Raw genomic sequence first — 20,630 nt, 5'->3', positions numbered from 1 at the left:
CCTCAGTCCCGGGGATTGCGGCAAAAAGTAATGCACATTTTCAGGCGTAACGGAAAAAATGTGGGCAAGATAGGAAGTGGTCTGTGCGCAAAGCAAAAAAGTTCTCTGCTCAGTGACTGCACCAAAGGGGTTGTCCAGGATCAACAAAAAGAGCCTACAAAGTGCGATCGATCGCTGCTAATCGCATCTATTCCTCTCCCGCAATGGACCAGGGATGAAAGAAATACAGCAATTTAGTAGATGCAAAAGTAGAAACAAATTGTTCGTGGCAATTAGACACGTAGCAAAAAATGATGCGACCTGTCAGACTAATTACACATGTGCACCGTGGGTGTGACTGTAGACGGAGGGACGGCGTGCCACACAGAATGCAAAGGTTACTCAAATCAGACAGCGGCCTCTATTTATATGGTACTGGCAGCATACGATCCTCAGATCGGGGCATCGGCTGGTCTGATGGGTCCACAGGTTCTCCGTGTTCTTGTAGAAGCACAGGCTGTGGATACGCGGCAGATTATAATCCACAGCAAATGGTTGTAGAAGCGAAGTGGATGAGATCTGCAAAACATCTGCAACGGAACTTGACCTGCAGCGCGGATTTCTCTGAAGCAGCGGATTTTACTCTACAGACGGCAAAATCCGCAGCTTCAAATTTGTTTGTGTGAATGTACTCTAAAGCCACACATTAAAGTTTTCCAAACCTGCAAGTCCTGACAACCACATGGTGTTTAAGGGGCCTCCAGACTCTCAGCATAGAGATAGTGTTAGAGAAGAGAAGGGTCCAGCAGAAGGCAAAGAGGTGTCCGGCAGCAGCATATATTTCTCTGCTTGGTGCGAATCAAGTCACAAGAACTGGGCAGTCGGACGAGTCCTGCAAAGCGCCTCTTACCAGATGGCTCTTCTATTGATTAGTTGGTCTGGTGCGACGTCATCATTAAGGCATGACGCACATGTGATGTCAAGCCAGGCCGGGGTGCAGTCCTGCGAATCGTTCAGCACCATCGGTAGAAGAGAATTCAACAAAAACGCTGTCAAGATCTAGCTGGCGCCTCCATAATACTGACAGTATCTCTGTCCCAGCAGAAGGTGCGGCACTAATCAGCGAGAATGTCAGCAATGACTATGGGGTCTCGGAGTAACGTACTCTGGCAGAGGGGCTGCAGTAACCCGATACACTGCAAATAAGGATTGCTAACTACTATAAATGTAGGGATAAGCAGTAAAGAAGGTAACTAACTGCGGGCCACCAGCAGCCGCCCGGATAGTATGGACTGATGAAGCAGCGCAGACATGTACAAACCAATACCATGTGTGCAGCAGCTGAGGAACACATACCTGAACTCTGCCTTACCTCATTTCTTGGAAAGGCTGCACTAAATGCTGCTCACCAGCAGAACTGGTCTAATAAGTGTATCATAGTTACTCAATATATCATGGGGCCCATATGCCACTACCATCATAGAAGAAGGTGGGCACCTACTACAAGAAGCAGCTAATGCCCAGACTATAATTATCTGCCACGCAAGTTGGCGCATCATAGAAGTTTCAAGAAATCCAGCAGGTTTTGATTTATGGAGACCAGAATATTAGTGGTGTCAACAGGTGCAATGTCACCGCCAACTTTAATCTGTGTTGTGGACAAAGTAGCCCTAGCTTTAAAGCACATGTCAAACTCTGGCCCACAGGGTGGTTTTATTTGGCCCGCAACACTAGAACCACCATCGCTATGTGGGGCCCATCACTCGGCGGCATGGGGGACTGCGTGGGGCCCATCACTCGGCGGCATGGGGGACTGCGTGGGGCCCATCACTCGGCGGCATGGGGGACTGCGTGGGGCCCATCACTCGGCGGCATGGGGGACTGCGTGGGGCCCATCACTCGGCGGCATGGGGGACTGCGTGGGGCCCATCACTCGGCTGCATGGAGGACTGCGTGGGGCCCATCACTCGGCTGCATGGAGGACTGCGTGGGGCCCATCACTCGGCTGCATGGAGGACTGCGTGGGGCCCATCACTCGGCTGCATGGAGGACTGCGTGGGGCCCATCACTCGGCTGCATGGAGGACTGTGTGGGGCCCATCATTCTGCTGCATGGAGGACTATGTGGGGCCTATTATACTACATACTGGTTGGCACACGACTTTGTCCAAGTTTTTCATTTTAGCCCTCTGTGTGTTTGAGTTTGACATCCCTGGTATAGAGGGAGTGTCAGCACAAAACAACTGTCCAAATCAAGCACAGAGGCTCGGTGCACCTTCCCACATCATCCATAGCTGGACTATGCTGCCCTTAAAACCACATCCAGGGTGGGTGACCACCAAGGGAGTACATAAAGCTACACCTACAGGACTGTTTTACAATGCACTGCATTTAAGATTCACAGACTTGTTTTTAGGTCCCTAACTCTTCGGCGAGACGATGACATGGGATTATTGCATTACAATATATGCTACAACGTGGCAAAACAAGGAGAAAGTGTGTGAAGACAGTAAAGTTATAGGTCGCCTATTCAGAGACGCTTGGATGGCGGAGCATTGAGGACAGGGTTAATGTCTGGTTCCACAGCTTGTACTCCACTGACCAGGCACAATGTTCACATCATAGCCTGCGTCTTACTATGAATTCCAGCTGTCCGCTCGTATTTCATTAGCTTTCCTAAGGCGAGGGCTACACTGACGTGTGTCGTGTGACATCGCACCTAATGGTCTCCCACGGTGTTACACAGCCGAGACCTACAGCAGCAGAGTGGGAAATCTCTCCAGGTATGTATGATTCTGTGGCGAAAGTTGCAATGCACACGACTCGCTTGCCCATTGACTTTAAGGCAAGGTGAGATCCATGAGACTTCGCACATCCTATTCTGAGCACATTCTTAAGATCAGAATCGGCCTTTGCAATGGGTCTGAGTGCTGGACGAGGATAATAAAGCTAATAAACAGACATTTCACATTGATATGCTAAAGCAGATCTGTCCCTAAATTTCATAATATAAACAGCAGACATTATTAAATAAAGCTCTTCAACCTGATTAGGCTGATAGACTTACTATGAAAATCCTTATCAGAATGATTGTATAATCCTGACACTAAGAGAATTTTATGGGCAATCTCATGAATCCAAGTGTATTCACTCTCCCCCCATCCAGGCTGACTGACTGCTGCAGCTCGTACTGAGCAGTGTTGAGATTTAACATGGAGGAGGGACATTAAAAGGAATCTGCCAGTAGGATCAACCCTTTAAAGCTGTCTATATGGGCATGTAGGTCATAGGAAGCTGAATAAAATGATACCTTGATATCTGCGATCCGATGTCTTACTCCAGAGAAATCCAGATTTTTCTTAATATGTAAATAAGCTGTTAAGATCTCTGGGCCGGACATAGACCTCCCCAAGAATCTGCCTACAGAGCTTATTATAAATGAAAGGAGGAGTTACCAGTGTGAGACATGTAACTAACAGAACAGTACAACTGAACATAATTTATCTCAAACACATTTTTTTGCAACAATATTACAACCCTGCTTGCCTGCGAGATGGAAGCTGAAGATGTGTCAGGTATAATCACACACAGTTCAGCAGTGATATCAGGAGAGCAGGCTGTCAGTCATTACATGTCTCACACTGGTAACTGCCCCTTCATGTAAAATAAGCAATGGCAGCAAATTCTCAAGGAGATCCATGTCCGGCCCATAGATCTTAACAGCTCATTTACATATTAAGAAAAATGTGGATTTCTCTAGAATAAGACATCAGGGCACAGATGTCAAAATATCATTTTATTCAGCTGTCTATGACCTGCATACCCATATAGACCGTTTAGGAGGGTTTATCCCATTGACAAGATTCCCCTTTAAGACGCAGTCAAAGACGCTTGGTGGGCAGAGATTGAATTTAAACTTTCAAAAAGCACAGTACAGCCATTGTGACATGGGGTTTCAAAGTAAATACACCAGCCTCATCAGGTCTGAGAGATCAATCTAATGTCATCTGCTTACTGATGCAGACTGAGATGTAAGGCAGTCTTCCCCTAATAACTACTATAAAAGATGTGAAGGACATGAGGCAGTTCCCCTAATCTCGTAGAGTACAGCTAAAAGCCTTGGCTAAAGACGCGGCAACATTCATGTCCTATATCTCTCATTGCCACGTTAATGAGATTTTTCAGGAAGTAGGAAAACCTATTTTAGTCTAGATTTACATTTAAGGTCTGGAAGCAAAATGATGAGGCAGGGAGGAAACATACTGACCTCACCGAAGCCACCGAGCAGCCTCTGAAGATATGCACGGCATTTCCCACTTGTGAGTGGGTGTCATCCCAGCCTGGAACCCAACAAGCAGTCCCACAAGGCACAGGGCAATGCAAGAAACCGGAGCACAAACAACACTACTAGGGACGGGGCAACGCAAGAAGCAAAACGGGAGAAACCGGAGCGCAAACACTACTAGACACGAGGCAAAGCAAGAAGCAAAAAAGAGGGGGGAACCGGAGTGCAAACACTACTAGACACGGGGCAACGCAAGAAGCAAAAAAGGGGGGGGAACCGGAGTGCAAACACTACTAGACACGGGGCAACGCAAGAAGCAAAAAAGGGGGGGGAACCGGAGTGCAAACACTACTAGACACGGGGCAACGCAAGAAGCAAAAAAGGGGGGGGAACCGGAGTGCAAACACTACTAGACACGAGGCAACGCAAGAAGCAAAAGAGGGGGGATACCGGGGTGCAAACACTACTAGACTCGAGGCAACGCAAGAAGCAAAAATGGGGGGGGGAACCGGAGTGCAAACACTACTAGACACGGGGCAACGCAAGAAGCAAAAAAGGGGGGGGGGAACCGGAGTGCAAACACTACTAGACACGGGGCAACGCAAGAAGCAAAAATGGGGGGGGGAACCGGAGTGCAAACACTACTAGACATGGGGCAACGCAAGAAGCAAAAAAGGGGGGGGAACCGGAGTGCAAACACTACTAGACACGGGGCAACGCAAGAAGCAAAAAAGGGGGGGGAACCGGAGTGCAAACACTACTAGACACGAGGCAACGCAAGAAGCAAATGAGGGGGGATACCGGGGTGCAAACAACACTGCTAGGCATGGGGCAACGCAAGAAGCAAAAAAGGGGGGAAACCAGAGCGCAAACAACACTATTCGAAGAAGAGGGTTTAACTAGCAGTAGCTGCAAACAACACAAATTTGAACGTGACCCTCTGTGTAGTGAACCCAAACATGGGCTGGATTACACCCTGTATGCCTCATTCACACAGGAGTCTCTGCAATGCAAATTTAGTCTGTGGCACAAATAGCTTCTGCTTATGACCCTGCGAATGAAACCCAGGATTCAGTCTACAACCTGAAAGGACAACGTTAGCAAAGTTACTTGGGTCAGGGATCAGAGAATCTATTGCCTGATTTCCTAATACATGCCTATGCCATTAAATAAATTAGACCTGATGGGGCTGGTGTACTCACTTTAAAAAAAGTCAGACTAGGATCCGGTTTATTAAAATGTTCAGTTTTATGATGGCGGTGACAAATAGATGCATGAAATGTTCAATTTAGTATAAAGAAGCTTTCACTGCGGATTTTACAGTCATTCTAGTATGGTTTTTCAAAGTAAGGACACCATTCTCATCAGGTCCAATAGATGCATTTATTAGTGTATGCATTTTTTGATGTGAAATCCTGGTAAGGGTAGTAAGTTGCAAATACAGTATTTCTGTAGAACTCCTATCCAGCATTGATCTTGGTTGTACGTACAAATGAGCCAACACCGTGAAAGCCACGGACCGAATTCAGAATGCTGAAAACAGCAGGGATTCACAAATCACCAGGATGCTTCCGCAAAATAGTAGCATACTTGTATGTCAGAAAAAAAAAAAAAAAAAAGGTGACGCAGGAGCCTAAAATGTCAGGAGATGGTGAAACGGAACATGTAGGTGACCCGATCTGTTCATAGATTTAATCCGCCATTCCCCCAGCACATTAGATATGTGCAGCCTCTGTTCAGTAAAATTAAAAATTCTCTAAAAATAGTGGACTAATTTCAGGTTGAGACCAAGGACAGACACTGGAGCTCCACATACTCACATGGGCATGCCAGAGGGTGCACATCCTTCATCCCTAAGCATTATTAGCATAAAAAAAAAAAAAAGTTTTATATAAAAAGTAAAAAAATATATTTTATACTATATATTATAATTCTAATATATTTTTAAAAATATATATATTTATTATTTTATGTAAAAAATATAGTTCACCAGCCATTCCCAGAAACCTATGCCCACAGGTCAGCTCTGGCAATTTCCATCTTTATCTGATGTCTAGTTCTGTGTTAATTTATGCTTATTGAAGAGATGGTGGCAGCACACCAGATACATGCGGTAACCCTTAAGATGCCAGCAGAAGTGCCCCGCCAGCAAAACTGCTGAACATGCCGCCCGCTGACACTTCCATTAGCGCTCCACGTGTTGCTATACCTTTAACAGCAGAGCTTAGCGCTGGAGAAGGAGCGATTACATGGAGCTCTGGAATGCGTCCTGGGATTGTGCCTGGTGCGCGGAGGGGTTGATATAAGGACAAGGCAACCTTAGAAGCCCATCCTTTTATCCTAACCATGACACATGTGGGAGAGGGTTTTGCATTATGGGCAAGCGGAAGGTACTGGCAGCGCGACACACCGGCAACCAGAGTGTTAAAAATGGCAACTTCAGCAGATGTTCAGAGCCTTGGCGTTTGTCAGATGCTATTAAATGGTGGATTCCTGAAACATAGGGGGGCTACTGTACGCACCAGCCGGCTAATTAAAAACCCATTCAAGGGGTCCCTAATTATCCTGACCCATATTTTCAAGAAAGGGAAAATGAGAAAATTACAGATACCCTGTTCCCCTAAGATTAACGTGACCTGAATATCCAAGAACAAAGTTTATGGAGGGATATAAAAGACATGCAGCGGTACGCCGGAGTCTCCTCCTTTATGTAACGAAGTAGGTCAATGAAAAGTAGAAGTTCACCATTTATACATCTACGCGAATAAGGCTGTGTGCCCACGTAGCATTTTTCAAGCGTATATGCTGCGGAATTTCCGCAGCGTAAACGCTTGAAAAACGCATGTATATCCGCACCCCATGGTCCCCAATGGGATTCCGCAAGTTCTATGCACATGCTGCGGATTTTTCCGCAGCGTTTATGCCGCGTTCAAAAATCCACAGCATGTCATTTAATTTTGCGTTTCCGCAAGCGGAATTGCCTTTGTCCAATGCATAAAAAACGCAAGGCAATTCCGCATGTGGAAAACGCGTGATAAACGCGTGCGGAATTCCGCATGCGTTTTTCCGGGAGAGGACTTGCATTTATGCAGCAGAAATTTTCTGCTTCATAAATGCAACGTGGGCACATAGCCTAAGAGATTCCCCATATAGATCATCTATCCTGGAATCACTCTATTAGCTTTCCACCAATATCCAATGCAGGCTGCCTTTAGAAAACGGGCACAGGCTGTCACTGGGGCTGGCTGGCAAATTTTGGCCAGGGGGAAAAGCAATCACATAGCAGTGGCCCCATCTTTAGCCTGCATTAAAGCAGCAGCAGTAAGCGACTTTAAAAATAACAGTTACTGGTACATAGATACAGGAACACAACCAAGCTCACTACATAGATACAGGAACACAACCAAGCTCACTACATAGAGATGGGAACACAACCAAGCTCACTACATAAGAGATGGGAACAGAACCAAGCTCACTACATAAGAGATGGGAACAGAACCAAGCTCACTACATAAGAGATGGGAACAGAACCAAGCTCACTACATAGAGATGGGAACAGAACCAAGCTCACTACATAGAGATGGGAACAGAACCAAGCTCACTACATAGAGATGGGAACAGAACCAAGCTCACTACATAGAGATGGGAACAGAACCAAGCTCACTACATAGAGATGGGAACAGAACCAAGCTCACTACATAGAGATGGGAACAGAACCAAGCTCACTACATAGAGATGGGAACAGAACCAAGCTCACTACATAGAGATGGGAACAGAACCAAGCTCACTACATAGAGATGGGAACAGAACCAAGCTCACTACATAGAGATGGGAACAGAACCAAGCTCACTACATAGAGATGGGAACAGAACCAAGCTCACTACTTTTGGGCACAAAATATGTCAGAATAAATATAGTCTGTGGATTGGAAATTGCATGTTATTCTCACACCTTTCTTCTTCATAATATTATTAATAATAATATTAATATTATTAATAATAATAATAATAATAATAAAACACCCTTTTGGAAACTATTTTCACCTGCAAAAAAAATATTCTAAATTTTATTTTAGGATACAGTTAGGGTTCGGCTGCTTTTACATTCTCTGCACTCGTCATATTAGCACTACAAATGCACTTTGCCTACTTATGTGCCAACCTCTTTCCCAATTGAAACAATGAAAGAAGCTGAAGAGAAAGCGATTGCCATGTGATAGTCTCTATGCAAATTGCATATGGAGCAGTGATGTGAGGAGCACAGAGTGTGTGAAAACAGCCAAATCCTAATAGTACATTATACAACGTTGGGAGTCGGGAGTGAATCCTACAAGTGTACTGGACACCTCTTTAGAGGCAACCTTGATAAACACTATCTGCCAATATAAGGTCAATCAGCAGGTAAATAGTGTTTAAAGCCTGGTTAGCTGGCTTAACGAAAAAAAGTTAGCTACTGGGAGAAAATTACGTTTTATTCTCCCTGCGGCCACTCGCTTCCCGTTATAGGGCCGGTGCAAGGAGGGAGACATTACTGTCACGGCTAACTACAAAGTGAGAGTGCTGTAATTACATCCCGTCACTTTGATTGTGACGTCTACGAAGGAGCCCCACCACAGGCCGGGCATCAGAAAACAACCAAAAACTATCCATAAAACTGGGACCTCCAGATCCAAACGACAGGGATCCAGGACCCCGCTGCAGCACAGAGTACAGTATTCAATAGCTTCAAGGTGCGCATGCTTGAACTCTTATTATTGTCAATAGGACTGGCGGAAATAGAGCACAGTGCTCATTGACTATGACTAGAGAAGGCACCATGAATACCTCTGCTCCATTCAAAACAGGGCTCTTAAAAGCCAGGTTCTGAGGCTTCTGGAGCCCCATTATTGGAAATGGCGGGGAGTGGGGGAGAGTCCCCAAAAAACTGACTCCAGAGTTGGTGCGAATTGATTTGGTCCAGGCACCACGTCGGCAAGCTGCGGCCACTGGACGGGAGCCCTGAGGACCGTCTCTCTTACTTGATGACATCTGTGGCTCTTCTTTTCGTTAGCCAACCTGGTGTGCCATCACGCTGACATTGCGCCCATTCAGCTAATCCATAGACGAACCGCTGATGCCAGCAGGTAAGAGGCAGCTCACAGGGCTCCTGTCCACGGGCCACAAATTACTGCTGAAGCCGATAGACTGGGTCTCGTGAACTGATTGGCAGTAACTCTACCCCTAACCTACGGATAGGGAATAACTCATGAGTGTGGGAAAACCCTTGGTGATGAGAGCAGCAAAGGCCTCATTTATCTCTCACCCAGAATTAGGTTATAGGAAACATAACCACGTATCAGGGCCACGTATCAGGGATTTGCCAATAGTGTAGCGTTATCAGTGAGCGGCCCACACTGTGACGTGGCGCCCTGAAGTGCTGGACACCCCTGAATGCAGGACAGATTCCTCATAGCAGCCACTTGGATATTTGCTCTTCAGCAGATCTGTGTCTGCAATGTGCATGGTTTAGAGTGAAATTAAATAATGCTTCCTATCATCACGGCAGCATCCCCAGGATGTGACCTCCTGCCGCAGAAATAACCCACAGCCATCATTCATAGAACATCAAACGATAGGAGACCCAAAGGAACAGAGCGTTCCTCAGCACAGACCGCGCCAGACCTCATCCCATGAAGATCCCACTGTGCGACCAGGGAGAATTTCACTGCTTGCAAATTAAATCAGGCCAGGACCCCAAACGAAAAGACTTTTTGTGAGCCCAGGTGGCAGAGTCAGAATCTGAAAGTATTTATTTTGGAGACCGTCAGCATGGAGTGGAAGTAGGTAGCAAGGCAACACACCAAACATATCCCACATAGGCTGCAGTAATAAACAGAAATTAATAGGTTGAGCTCCTGGGGGTTGCAGCAGGACATGGACCATGAAAAGCTCAGTACACTGTCAAAAAATTATCCCACCATTCAATTCAAAAAACATGGCTTCTCTCTTCCTTCCCCAAACAGCGCCACGTGTGTCCACAGTTTGTATCTGGTATTACAGCTCAACCCCATTTACTTCAATGGAGCTAAGGAGCAATTCCAGACATACCCAATGGACAGGTGTGGGGCAATTTTTGGAAGAAAGTAGCTGTAGATATAGATTATATACACACACACAATTTAATGCAGATCAGGTTTGCCAGGGTGTGCTGTAGTAATCTTACATACTGTTCAGGAGAAATTAGCAGCACGCCATGCTGAGGAATAGTGCGGCTTAATGAAAAATATGCACACTGCACCGGGTAGACATCACAGCCATCAGGCAATGCTGTTTTGCGTGAAAACTCGCTTTCTCAAAGGGCCCATCTTCTGAACAATGTGGACGACTGATTACCTACCTGTGAGCTAAGCACCGATGCTTGTGTGCTGGACGTCTGGTCGTGGTACGTGGATTTTTAGTGCCGTTCTTGCACTTGTTCCTTGAAGTATCCTGAGTGTGGAACTCGCAGTGTCGGTGAGGAATTCACTTTTTTATATGCAATCTGCCCATGGCGGCACGAAGTGGAGCCTTAAAGGGGTAGTCTGGTGCAGATAAGTGATAACAGATTGTGGGGATCTGACAGCTGGGACCAGCACCTATCAGCAGAACAGGACACTATCCCTGTTCGGATGGAGCAGCAGAGCACATGCCCGACCACAGCTCCATTCACTCCTTATGGGGTTGCCGAGTGCAGATCTCTGCTTTTTCCAGCAGCCGAATAGAGAATGAATGGGTGGCGGACAGGCATATGCACTGCTGCTCCATCTGCCCCGTCCTGCTGATCAGTGCCGGTCACAGCGGTTGAACCTCAACAATCTACAAGTTATCACCTATCCTGTGGAAAACTCCTTTAAGCTGTCCAAAGTCGGGCAATTATACCCATTTTAGCAGATGATCCTTTGGAAATTACCTGTTACCGATTGTTCCCAATGACTGACTGCATGCTATGGTTACCAACAAGGCGAATGGTCAGATTCTTTTTAGTCGTCACTAGCTTCACTTGTAGGGCAAAGTTTCTCTCTACTTTATAGTCTGGCGTGTTGATGGTCAGATCGATTGTACGAATGATTCTGGGAATGACTGATGGGCTGCACTTTGGACAATACTCATCTTATAGAGGCAGCTTAAAGGAGCTCACCTTCATAAAAGGGAACCTGACAGCAGATACATGATTCACGGATCAGGCAGCATGCATCAGACGCTGGCTGTATGGTTGACTCTGAAATGGTGCAGCTTCTCTCCGCCCACTGCCAATGACTGACAGGTCTCTCCCAGCGTGTATGCATAGCAAGAGAAAGTTCAGCCATTGGCAGCTGGCAGGGACCAGCCTGCCCCCAGGGGCTTATAAATCATACAGCCCGTGTTTGATGCATGTAGCCCATGTATCTGGCAGCATATATTCACTGTCAGGTTCCCTTGAAACAGGTAAAATTGCAAACTGCTTGGAAAACAAACTACTTTGCTATTTATGGCTTATTGACAATTCCCTCTATTCTCAAGAACGGAGAGATTTTTACATTTACAGTTTACTGCTGGTTGCCAAGGTTTCCAGCCACCTCTGCACTCTATCAGTGGTGTCTTGCGTCCTAGGCAAGGAGCGCATGCTTCCAACCTCTCCAATTTAGAGCTTGCAAACGCTGCTCTGTAACTCACCAAGTACAACGAGCTTCAGTGCCACCGTGCTCCTCCAAAACTGCAGGAGCAAAGCTACCTCTGGTAGCAGAATCAGGGAGCGCACCGCCACGGACAAGCAGGAAGCCAGAAGGCAGCGCATTCCTGAAGAGAGAATAGACAACCCCTTTAACAGCAGAAACCCTGTCTATAGACTGGCACATCTAGAACGAACCAGCCATCGATTAAAAAAAAAAAAAAAAAAATGAAAATATCAGATCTTTACAGGCAGCAAATAGTAACTATGGAGAAAGCACAGTTCATAAAAAAGGGTTCAGAGAATTTAAAAATAACTTTTCTTTGGGCGAAGACAAGATTACTTTCACACAGAATTCTTTACATCTTCCGAACACCACCATCAACAATTCATTCAAAGCAGCCAGCATCAAAACCAACCTAAAACCACAGTAACCATCATGAGCGACATTGCAGCTATCTGACACTGATTTGAGGGTATGGCACGGACATATTCACCAGAAGACCATGACACATGCTGGTACAGGTGTTCCTTTTGTGGGCATCTCAGACAATAGTATAAGCAGTTGACAAAAAAAAAAAAAAAGAACCATCATTGGTACATGAACGCAGCACCAGAGCCACAATCAGTACACGAATAAATCACCAAGCTTAGTAAAGCAATCAATTGCAATGTAAGGTTAGCCCCAAATACAAATGTATAGCAGGAACCTGGGGTCTCCTCCATACACAGTAGTTACAGGGAAAAAAAATTGCTGACTGATTTTTTACTATTTTTCATAGACATTAGAACATAATCAGCAGACACAAATGTCGGCAGAACTGGCCATTCACTTATATGTAAGGAGGGTCTCCAGACAGATGAGTGGAAAGAATCATTAGTCATGTGGACTTTCAATGGCCAATCCTTTGGCTCTACTAGTTGTCTAGCAGCAACTTGCTCTCCTCTCCCCATACAGAACATATGCATGCTCAGCCAAACCAGATGTGCACATGTATCAGGGTTATGCCGGGCACCCTCAGACCTAGCACAGAGCTTTCCCCAATGAATTATTTTAAGCCAATCAAGCTCTCCTGATTTTTTCATCTATTCATGTTGTAACAAATGGATGAAAGCGTTCAAAAGCTAGTAAGTGAAACGTTCACTTTTTCAGGGGCTCACCTAAAAAAAAAAAAAAAAAAAGACCAAAACGTTGTCCTAATTTTTAGCTTCAGGTACCAAAACACCCATCAGACCAGGAGTTACCACTACATACAGACAGCCTGAATGCTCCCATTCCAAAAAAACTGAGTCGTTGTGCCGGGTTCATTGAGACGTCTTAGAGGGGAATATAAAAAAAAAAAAAAGTTTCGCTGTTCAGCTTACAATCTTTAAAAGTTTTCACGAACCTCAAACCTAGCGACTCCCAAAACCCTGCGCCTTGGCTGGACGAGGTAGCAGGGAAATCATGACAGTAATAGCTCTGACCACACAGAAGCTCCTGGTGACTCAAATGGGAGTTTCCGTGCCGATGTAGCCAAGTATTAAATGCAGTAAGTGGCCACAGCCAACCACGTAGGGGAAAGGGTTAACGCTCCATCAGGAGGGGAGGCTAGTAGCTCCTGGAAGAAACTTGCCACAAGTGCCTGACAAGGGTTAAAGCATGCCACAACCTCCCTCAATTTAGCACAGATGGAGAAGGAAGTAAAGACTGACACAGGGGAAGAGCACAAGGATGCACGTTTATGTGCCACACAATATAAGTGGGTGACAGCCCATGCGGGCACCGTCATTAGTGGGCATCACCCAAGAAACTAAGCCAAGCCAGAAGCAGCTTTTCTATCCTTGTAGATGGCTTATCCTAGACCATTACATGAGACAATGCCCTGAAGTGATCGCCTGTGCAGACGACTCAGAGAAAAACAAAGAGGGCAAAGGGGAGGGTGGCATGTCAGACACCATGAGGCAGGCCAGCAGCTTGCAGCGGCCCTGCCAGCATTTCAAGACTCTTGTTAACTTTGCAGGAGATAGTTGAGATGAGTTACATGTCCGGCTGGGGCTGAAATCCCTGCTAACGATGCAGAGCAGACAGACCTCTGGCTCCGGTGCCAAGCCTTCTACTGTGCCAACCCAATGCAAACAAACCTTACAGCTTTACAGCTGACAGACACTCCATAAAAGATGTCTACCCGGGCGCATTTATCACACCCGATGGCCAGCATACAAACAGAAGGGAAAGCCTGCCAAGCCTGAGCGAGAGGAACGGCAGCAAGCCTTTGCCACCTCCCATGGGGCATCATGGGTATTTATATTAATATGGAGAAAGCATAGACAAGATCGGGCACAAGGAACTGCGAGGGGACAGGGACGTGACCATACAACCCGCATTATCACATGGACACTGCTCATCAGTGCGCAATTTTTTTAGCCATTCATCAATATTTCGGTGCTAAGTTTTCTATTGAGATCTATATGGCATAGGGCGGCATGAACCCTCTGCTGTGCCGCTATATGCCACCCACTCTATAACAAAAGGGGATTTCTTATGGATTCCATATTAATTCGAGAAAGGAAACTACATCATGCTCCCACGGACCCTGTATGTATGGAGGGGTCTGCTAAACACAACACCTTAACCAAACCTGGATCACTATGACGTCTGGCCAGAATACGGACTGTTAGGCCACAGCCCCACTATCAGTATTATTTCTCAGGAGTGGGAGACAAAACCAGGTGAGGAACAATCAGAGAAAAGGTAGAATAGAAACAAGTCACCAATTCTGCATTTATCACCCACTCCTGGTTTTGGCTCCCACTCGTGAGAAAAAATACTGATCAAATACTGATAGTGGGGCCGTGGCCTTACATATGGCCTCAAAGTGGATCTGTCATCTTACCATGCCGCCCTATGTAAGGAGAGCACATTACAGCTCCTTGCTCAAAAACTGGCGTAAAGGAAGAGACAATGTTTGGCTACTGAGAAGGCCACATACTTACACTGTGATGTATTCATAAGGAGAGCACGTCCTCCACCATTCTGTGCCCCGCTGATTGGCACGCTGCTGGACTCACATAGGGGCAGAGTGTCGAGCTGAACAATCCAATTTTCAGACGATCCCTCACTAGATTTCACAATATAAACTGCATACATTGTGAAATATATATATCAGACCAGATGAGCCTGATGTACTTACTTATATAAAAACCTACATTACAGAATCCTTCATTTAAGTCTCTTATTAAAATGAAGATTTTCCAGGAGTCACAAAATCAAATCTTAATATCAAAAAGGATAATCCTTCTGTCATGGGTTTTCATAGCAAGTACACCAGTCTCATCAAGTCTAATATCAGTTGAATACAGTTTGAATTGTGAAAGCAAGGAGCTTGATTTTCAACAGCACCGGGTAGACATGTGACCATAAGTATGTGATTTGCATACTTCCAGGCACATTCAGACTAGACTGTTTCCAGCCTTGCTCAATACACTTACAGAGCGAGGCCACACACGTCTAGTCGGCACGTGACCACATGTGTGCAATGAAAACAGTTTGAATTGTGAAACCTGATGACAGGACCGCTTTAAGGGGTCATATCCCAATCATTAAAAGTTGTCGTCACCTATGGAAAGGACATTGAGAACCAGAAAGGAACCCCCACAGATTCTGAGAAAGGTGCTCTAGAATTCAATTCGCCATCAGACCAGTTGATTCTGACGGGGCTTACTAATTTCTGGGAGACAGGACGAATGCATATGTTGGCACTGCAACTTCTTGCCCACCGCCCAGTAATATGTGCACCCTCTGCCGACATGGTGGAACCAAGATAAACATATAGCTGACAGCTATTATATGTGTATGGTCTGCGCAGAGAGGTGGTAGAGGATCTCAAACACATGTAAATACAGTGCCCCACCTGCCCACAGGTTGTGTTTGGCATTGCAGCTCAAGCTCCTTGATTTCAATACAACTGAATTACAATAATAGACACAAGCTGTGAAGAGGGGTGGCGCTGATTTTTGAAAGAAAGAAACCGTATTACAATCCAGGATAGTTTCTTTAAAGAGGTGGTCCGGCCTTAGGGTACAAGTCTGCAGTCACTCTATGTGACTGCAGACTTGTGAATCCTCACAGCGCGTGAATAGAGTATCCTCCAGTGCCGGGTAGACATGTAGACCATGAGTATGTGATTTGCATGCTTCCGGACACATTCTGACTAGACTGTTTCCAGCCTTGCTCAATACACTTGCATTGAGCGAGGTCACACACGTCTAGTCAGCACGTGACCGTGTGTGCAAATCCCATATTTGTGATGAGTCCGACGACGGAGAATTCAGTGCACAGTGTGTGCGATGGGAGGATTCACAAGTCTGCAGTCACACAGACTGATGGCAGACACGTAACCTAACACGCATGTGTATTATAGCACTGCATATGGACTTACAATATACTGTGTCTGCATTAGGCTACGTCCACACAACTGTATTTTTGGTCCTGTCCAAGAAAAAAAAAAAACAACCTCACAAGGAGAATAGGACAAATATTATCCAATAGGGGTGTTCAGAAGAGCAAAAGAAAAAAAATGGAAATGTAAAAAAAATAGAAAAAAAATGCATTATGCACTAGGCTTTTTCTTATGTGGATGCGCAAAAAAAAAAATATAAATAAAAATAATAGATGACACAAGAAGCCCATAGGAGCTCTGTAAAGAACAGCATTATAAGGGTCTGGGTCGCCATGTCGCTGCCAAGAGCAGTAGCTGTGACAGCGGTGCTACAGTGTGAAAAGCAAACAGCAGCACAGATCTCAGCTTCCTGACAAGTTTCTAACACTTCTTTTGCATTGTCCTTTATAGATGCCTATGAAATCTCCAATTAAAGGGCTAGCAACAAGTCAGCCTGGCTGCTGGGCTCTGCAGTACATTGTAATATGCAGCACGCCATAACCAGGCCTCCTGGCAGCTGCACGCTCCTGCCCCATGGTGCAACTTCCGACAGTACGTGAATCATTCACAGCGGCAGCGCTGACACACGGGTGACGGCTTTAACCCTTCCAAAGCTCCACGAGAAATTACTGTAAGACTTCACTCATTTCCTCGCGGGGAGCCACCAAAGGACTGAGTCAGGGCCTGCGTTCCCCGAGTCACTCCTGGAAAGACGCAAAGTATTAACCTGGTAGGAAATGCAACGAAAAGGCCAAAAAGACAAATATTACTGTGCAAAAAGAAAAAAACATCGTACGACCCCGAAAAGATTACTGGAGACAGTTCTGACAAAGAGGAACGAGGGCTTGTAATGCATCTACCCTAAACGTAGCGCCACGACTGAGAGCTTCTGCTTATCGGCAAGTCCTAAGAAAGTCCACAAGGGGTGGCAGGGACAGAACTACAACTCCCAGCCTGGCATACTTGTATGATTTCCATAGAGCATGGGTTACCATTCATCCCCCGGACTGGCACAGTCGGGGTGTGGGCCGCTCTCGGCGCAATCTCTGGCATGGTGCTACTCCAGCGCTGGACAGGAAAAGGTAATACTAAGTAAACAGCCACAACGCCGGCCGTCATGACGGAACCAAATATTTAGTGACACCATAGAAACCGGAGAAAACGAAGCAAAAATCACAATGAAGAATTGGATGAGTCCTCGAAATAACCAGGCACCGATGCCCTGCACACCGCAAGCAGAAATACGTTGGTCGCCGCATGGTCGGGTGTAAGAGGCACGAGACCTTCATACTTCTCCCTGAGAGGTGGCAAAGAAAGTTGCAATTGCTCCTTACTGCCTAACAGTGGCACAATGCCCACCCAACAGCGAGTGGCACAACCGCCCACCATGGTGAAAAATTGATGTACCCAACTTGTGTGTGCCGGGCTATCAGACCACCATGTCCACGCAGGCTCCGAGCCCTGACCCCAGTTCTCGGCTCATACATATCATTAATATAATACAACATGGTGGGGCAATCTGAGCATGCTGGGAGTTGTAGTTTCACAACAGTTGGGAAAATGTTTCAATAATGCACAGTACGTTTTTTTTTCCACGGAAAACAGTTGTTTCTTTGAATCCCCCCCCGATTCATCACGGCTGGGGTTTTGGCCGCCTCTTTAATGAATGGGACATCTTCCAGCTGCCGGACGCTCACCTCGTCGTAGCGCATACCACTGCCGTGGCGTAGATTACGAAAACTTTGCCGGCTGTGCGCCATCACGCCCCCTCTCGGCTAAGATCCACTCACTTTATTAAAAAAGTTGTCGTAGGCGATATCGGGTGGGGGAAATGGTGGTATAAACCAAACAGCAACAGTTTTCCCATTTAAAGGGATTGTCCAGGATTTTCACTCTGATGGCCTACCCTTAGTTTAGGTCATCAGTATCTGATTGGTGGGGGTGCGACACCCGTGATGCCGCAGATCAGCTGTTCTAGTGTCGGTGGCGGCCGGAGCTGCACAGCTCCATCGAGTCTATCGTGGCCGTGGCCAGCTACTGCACATCCACCACCTATTCAAATCAACAAAGGACAGATGTGCAGTACCAGGCCGTGGCCACTATACAGTTGATGGAGCTGTGCAGCTACAGCCGCCACTAGAACAGCGGCATCACGGGTGTCGCACCCCCACCGATCAGACATTGATGACCTATACTAAGGATAAGCCATTAACACTAAATTCCTGGACAACCCCTTTAAATAGGATGCAGCTTTGGAGGGGTTATTCATACAAAATACAACCCAAAAATCAGTGTGAAAAATGTTATTAGTACAAATGCTTAGTCTGGGGACGTTGTGGCCAATGATGTCACTGCTACATCACTGAGGGGGGCAACGGAACACGCAAAAAAAAAATAATAATAATAAGTGGTCCCAACTTTGTATTGGCGGTCCCTTGCAGGCCGCAAAGTGACCCTATTCATTACCGTGATGTTTCGCCCCGGAACTAAAATGGTTTTAGGAATAGAAAAAAAAAAAGTTTTTCAGAAAAATTGAGCCAAAATAATCAGGAACAGTGGGAACACAGGCGATGCTGACAGCTGGGACCTGTAGTCCGCACACATCAATCAGAACCGCTGCAATCGTCTGCAGGCCGCTGTCCCTAGAAGTCCAGCAGATCGCCCGCTGAGGACGACCGGTGACCGGAGAACGACACTTTCCTTACGGTTACGGAAACTTTTTGGGGAGATTTAATAGTTTTTCTTATGATAGAAGTTAATACATGAAACTTGTAGAAAGTTTCCCAAAGTGAAGAATAAAGTTTGTGACTACAAGTCCCAGCATGCCCGGGGGATGGGGAGTGCTCGGGCAGGGGTCGGCCGATCTTACCGCGATCAGGGTGCTGTTCCGGCACTGCTCCCCGGCGCTGCCTCCGTCTCCCGGCTCCATGGTGCCGCCGCTGCCGGCCTGGCTCCCCCGCGTCGTGTCGCTGCTGGCCGGCGGCTGCTGCTGCTGCCGGTGCTTGCCGGCTCGCTTGGCCTTGGCCTGCAGGCAGCGCTGGTGCAGCTGGAAGGTGTGCTGCCGCTCTATCTCCAGCCGCTCTCCGGACACCGAGTCGTAGCGGGACTCACAGCTGCCGTGGTGCCGCCGGCACAGCTCTATCCGCCGGCGGAGGCGCTCCATCACCGCGCTGTGCCGAGGGACCACAAAATCCGCCATCTGGAGGGAGGACGAAGAGAGCAACCTGTTCCCTGCAGCGAGCCCTCCCCTCCCGCCTCACAGTCCCCCGGACCCTCTTCGCTCTCTCGCCATTGTTATCTGCGCAGCCGCCATCTTGAAACTGCTTTTTTTTTTTTTTTCTTTTTTTTTTTCCCTTTTTTTTTCCTCTCACTACATGAGAGTGACGTCACTGCTGGCGCCAACCAATCAAACTACAGCTGGGCGGTGACGTCGTGTTTTGTAAACGGAGTTGTTTGTCTACGGGGGAGGCAATGGGAAAAAAAGGGTGGAGACAGCGAGGAATTTCCGATTCGCCCTATCGGGCGCTTCTTCTTTTTTTTTTCTATGGCGTGGGCGTGGCTTACAGGCTTCTCTCCGCCCACAAGTTAGCTGAAAACAAAACAAACTCTTTATTTGTTTTAGTTTTTTTTTTCTTTTTTTGGAACAAAGTTCAAATTCTGCAGAATCTAAAAATAGAAGGAAAGTAGCAGCCGCTGATTAACGCTTCACAATGTCCGCCAGCAGCTATTTATAGCCGTATGGTGGTGCTCCGCGCCCGGCGGTGGTCGCACGCCTTCCTAGAGGTCTTATATAACAGGGCGTCTGGGAGACCTGTCACCAATCCCAATACACAAGGTCTTGTTCCGAAATTTGGGAAAAGATTGCTGATCCCCCGAAACCGTAAATCCAGAATTCAACGGGAGAAGATCAGACGTGGCGAATCCATCACAGCGAGCGATCGGCCCTTATCCTCTACGTGATGGTATTCCTCTGTTATTCCTCCTGGAAAGGTCAGGAATACATTGACAACTGGGTGTGGCCACGCCAGAGGCTGCCAGGGGGAATAAAGTCCATTTCCACCCAGTAGCCAGGCTCTCAGTACAACGGCCAGGCAACCGTAGAGCCATATTAGTCTGTAGATTAACCCTATATCTGCAGGGCAATAGCATAGTTCCCTTTAAAGGCACTCGTGACTGCTCGCTATTGTCACTGGAGAATCCACGTGCGGTGCGCACTGTGAGAAGTCTGCAGTCACATAGATTGACTGCAGACTTTCATCCCTGACCTGGACAACCCCTTTA

At 46.7% G+C, this 20,630-nt stretch overlaps 1 protein-coding gene across 2 annotated transcripts in view; it reads right to left on the bottom strand.

The window, feature by feature from the left end:
- MAML1 (mastermind like transcriptional coactivator 1) overlaps positions 1-19,767 on the bottom strand; it is a 67,337-nt gene extending 47,570 nt beyond the window's left edge. For both annotated transcript variants that reach the window (XM_073649760.1, XM_073649761.1), the window contains exon 1: positions 19,219-19,767. In XM_073649760.1, coding sequence (XP_073505861.1) covers positions 19,219-19,548 — 330 coding nt within the window. In that variant the 5' untranslated portion in view covers positions 19,549-19,767. The remainder of the gene's footprint in view (positions 1-19,218) is intronic.
- Between the last annotated feature and the right edge of the window lie 863 nt (positions 19,768-20,630).

Source organism: Phyllobates terribilis, unplaced genomic scaffold, assembly GCF_046119375.1.
Source record: "Phyllobates terribilis strain yellow unplaced genomic scaffold, ASM4611937v1 Scaffold_10__3_contigs__length_209671492, whole genome shotgun sequence".
Classification (NCBI taxonomy): domain Eukaryota; kingdom Metazoa; phylum Chordata; class Amphibia; order Anura; family Dendrobatidae; genus Phyllobates; species Phyllobates terribilis.
The sequence above is the reverse complement of the archived record's forward strand: the minus strand, read 5'-3'. Positions and strand labels throughout refer to the sequence as shown.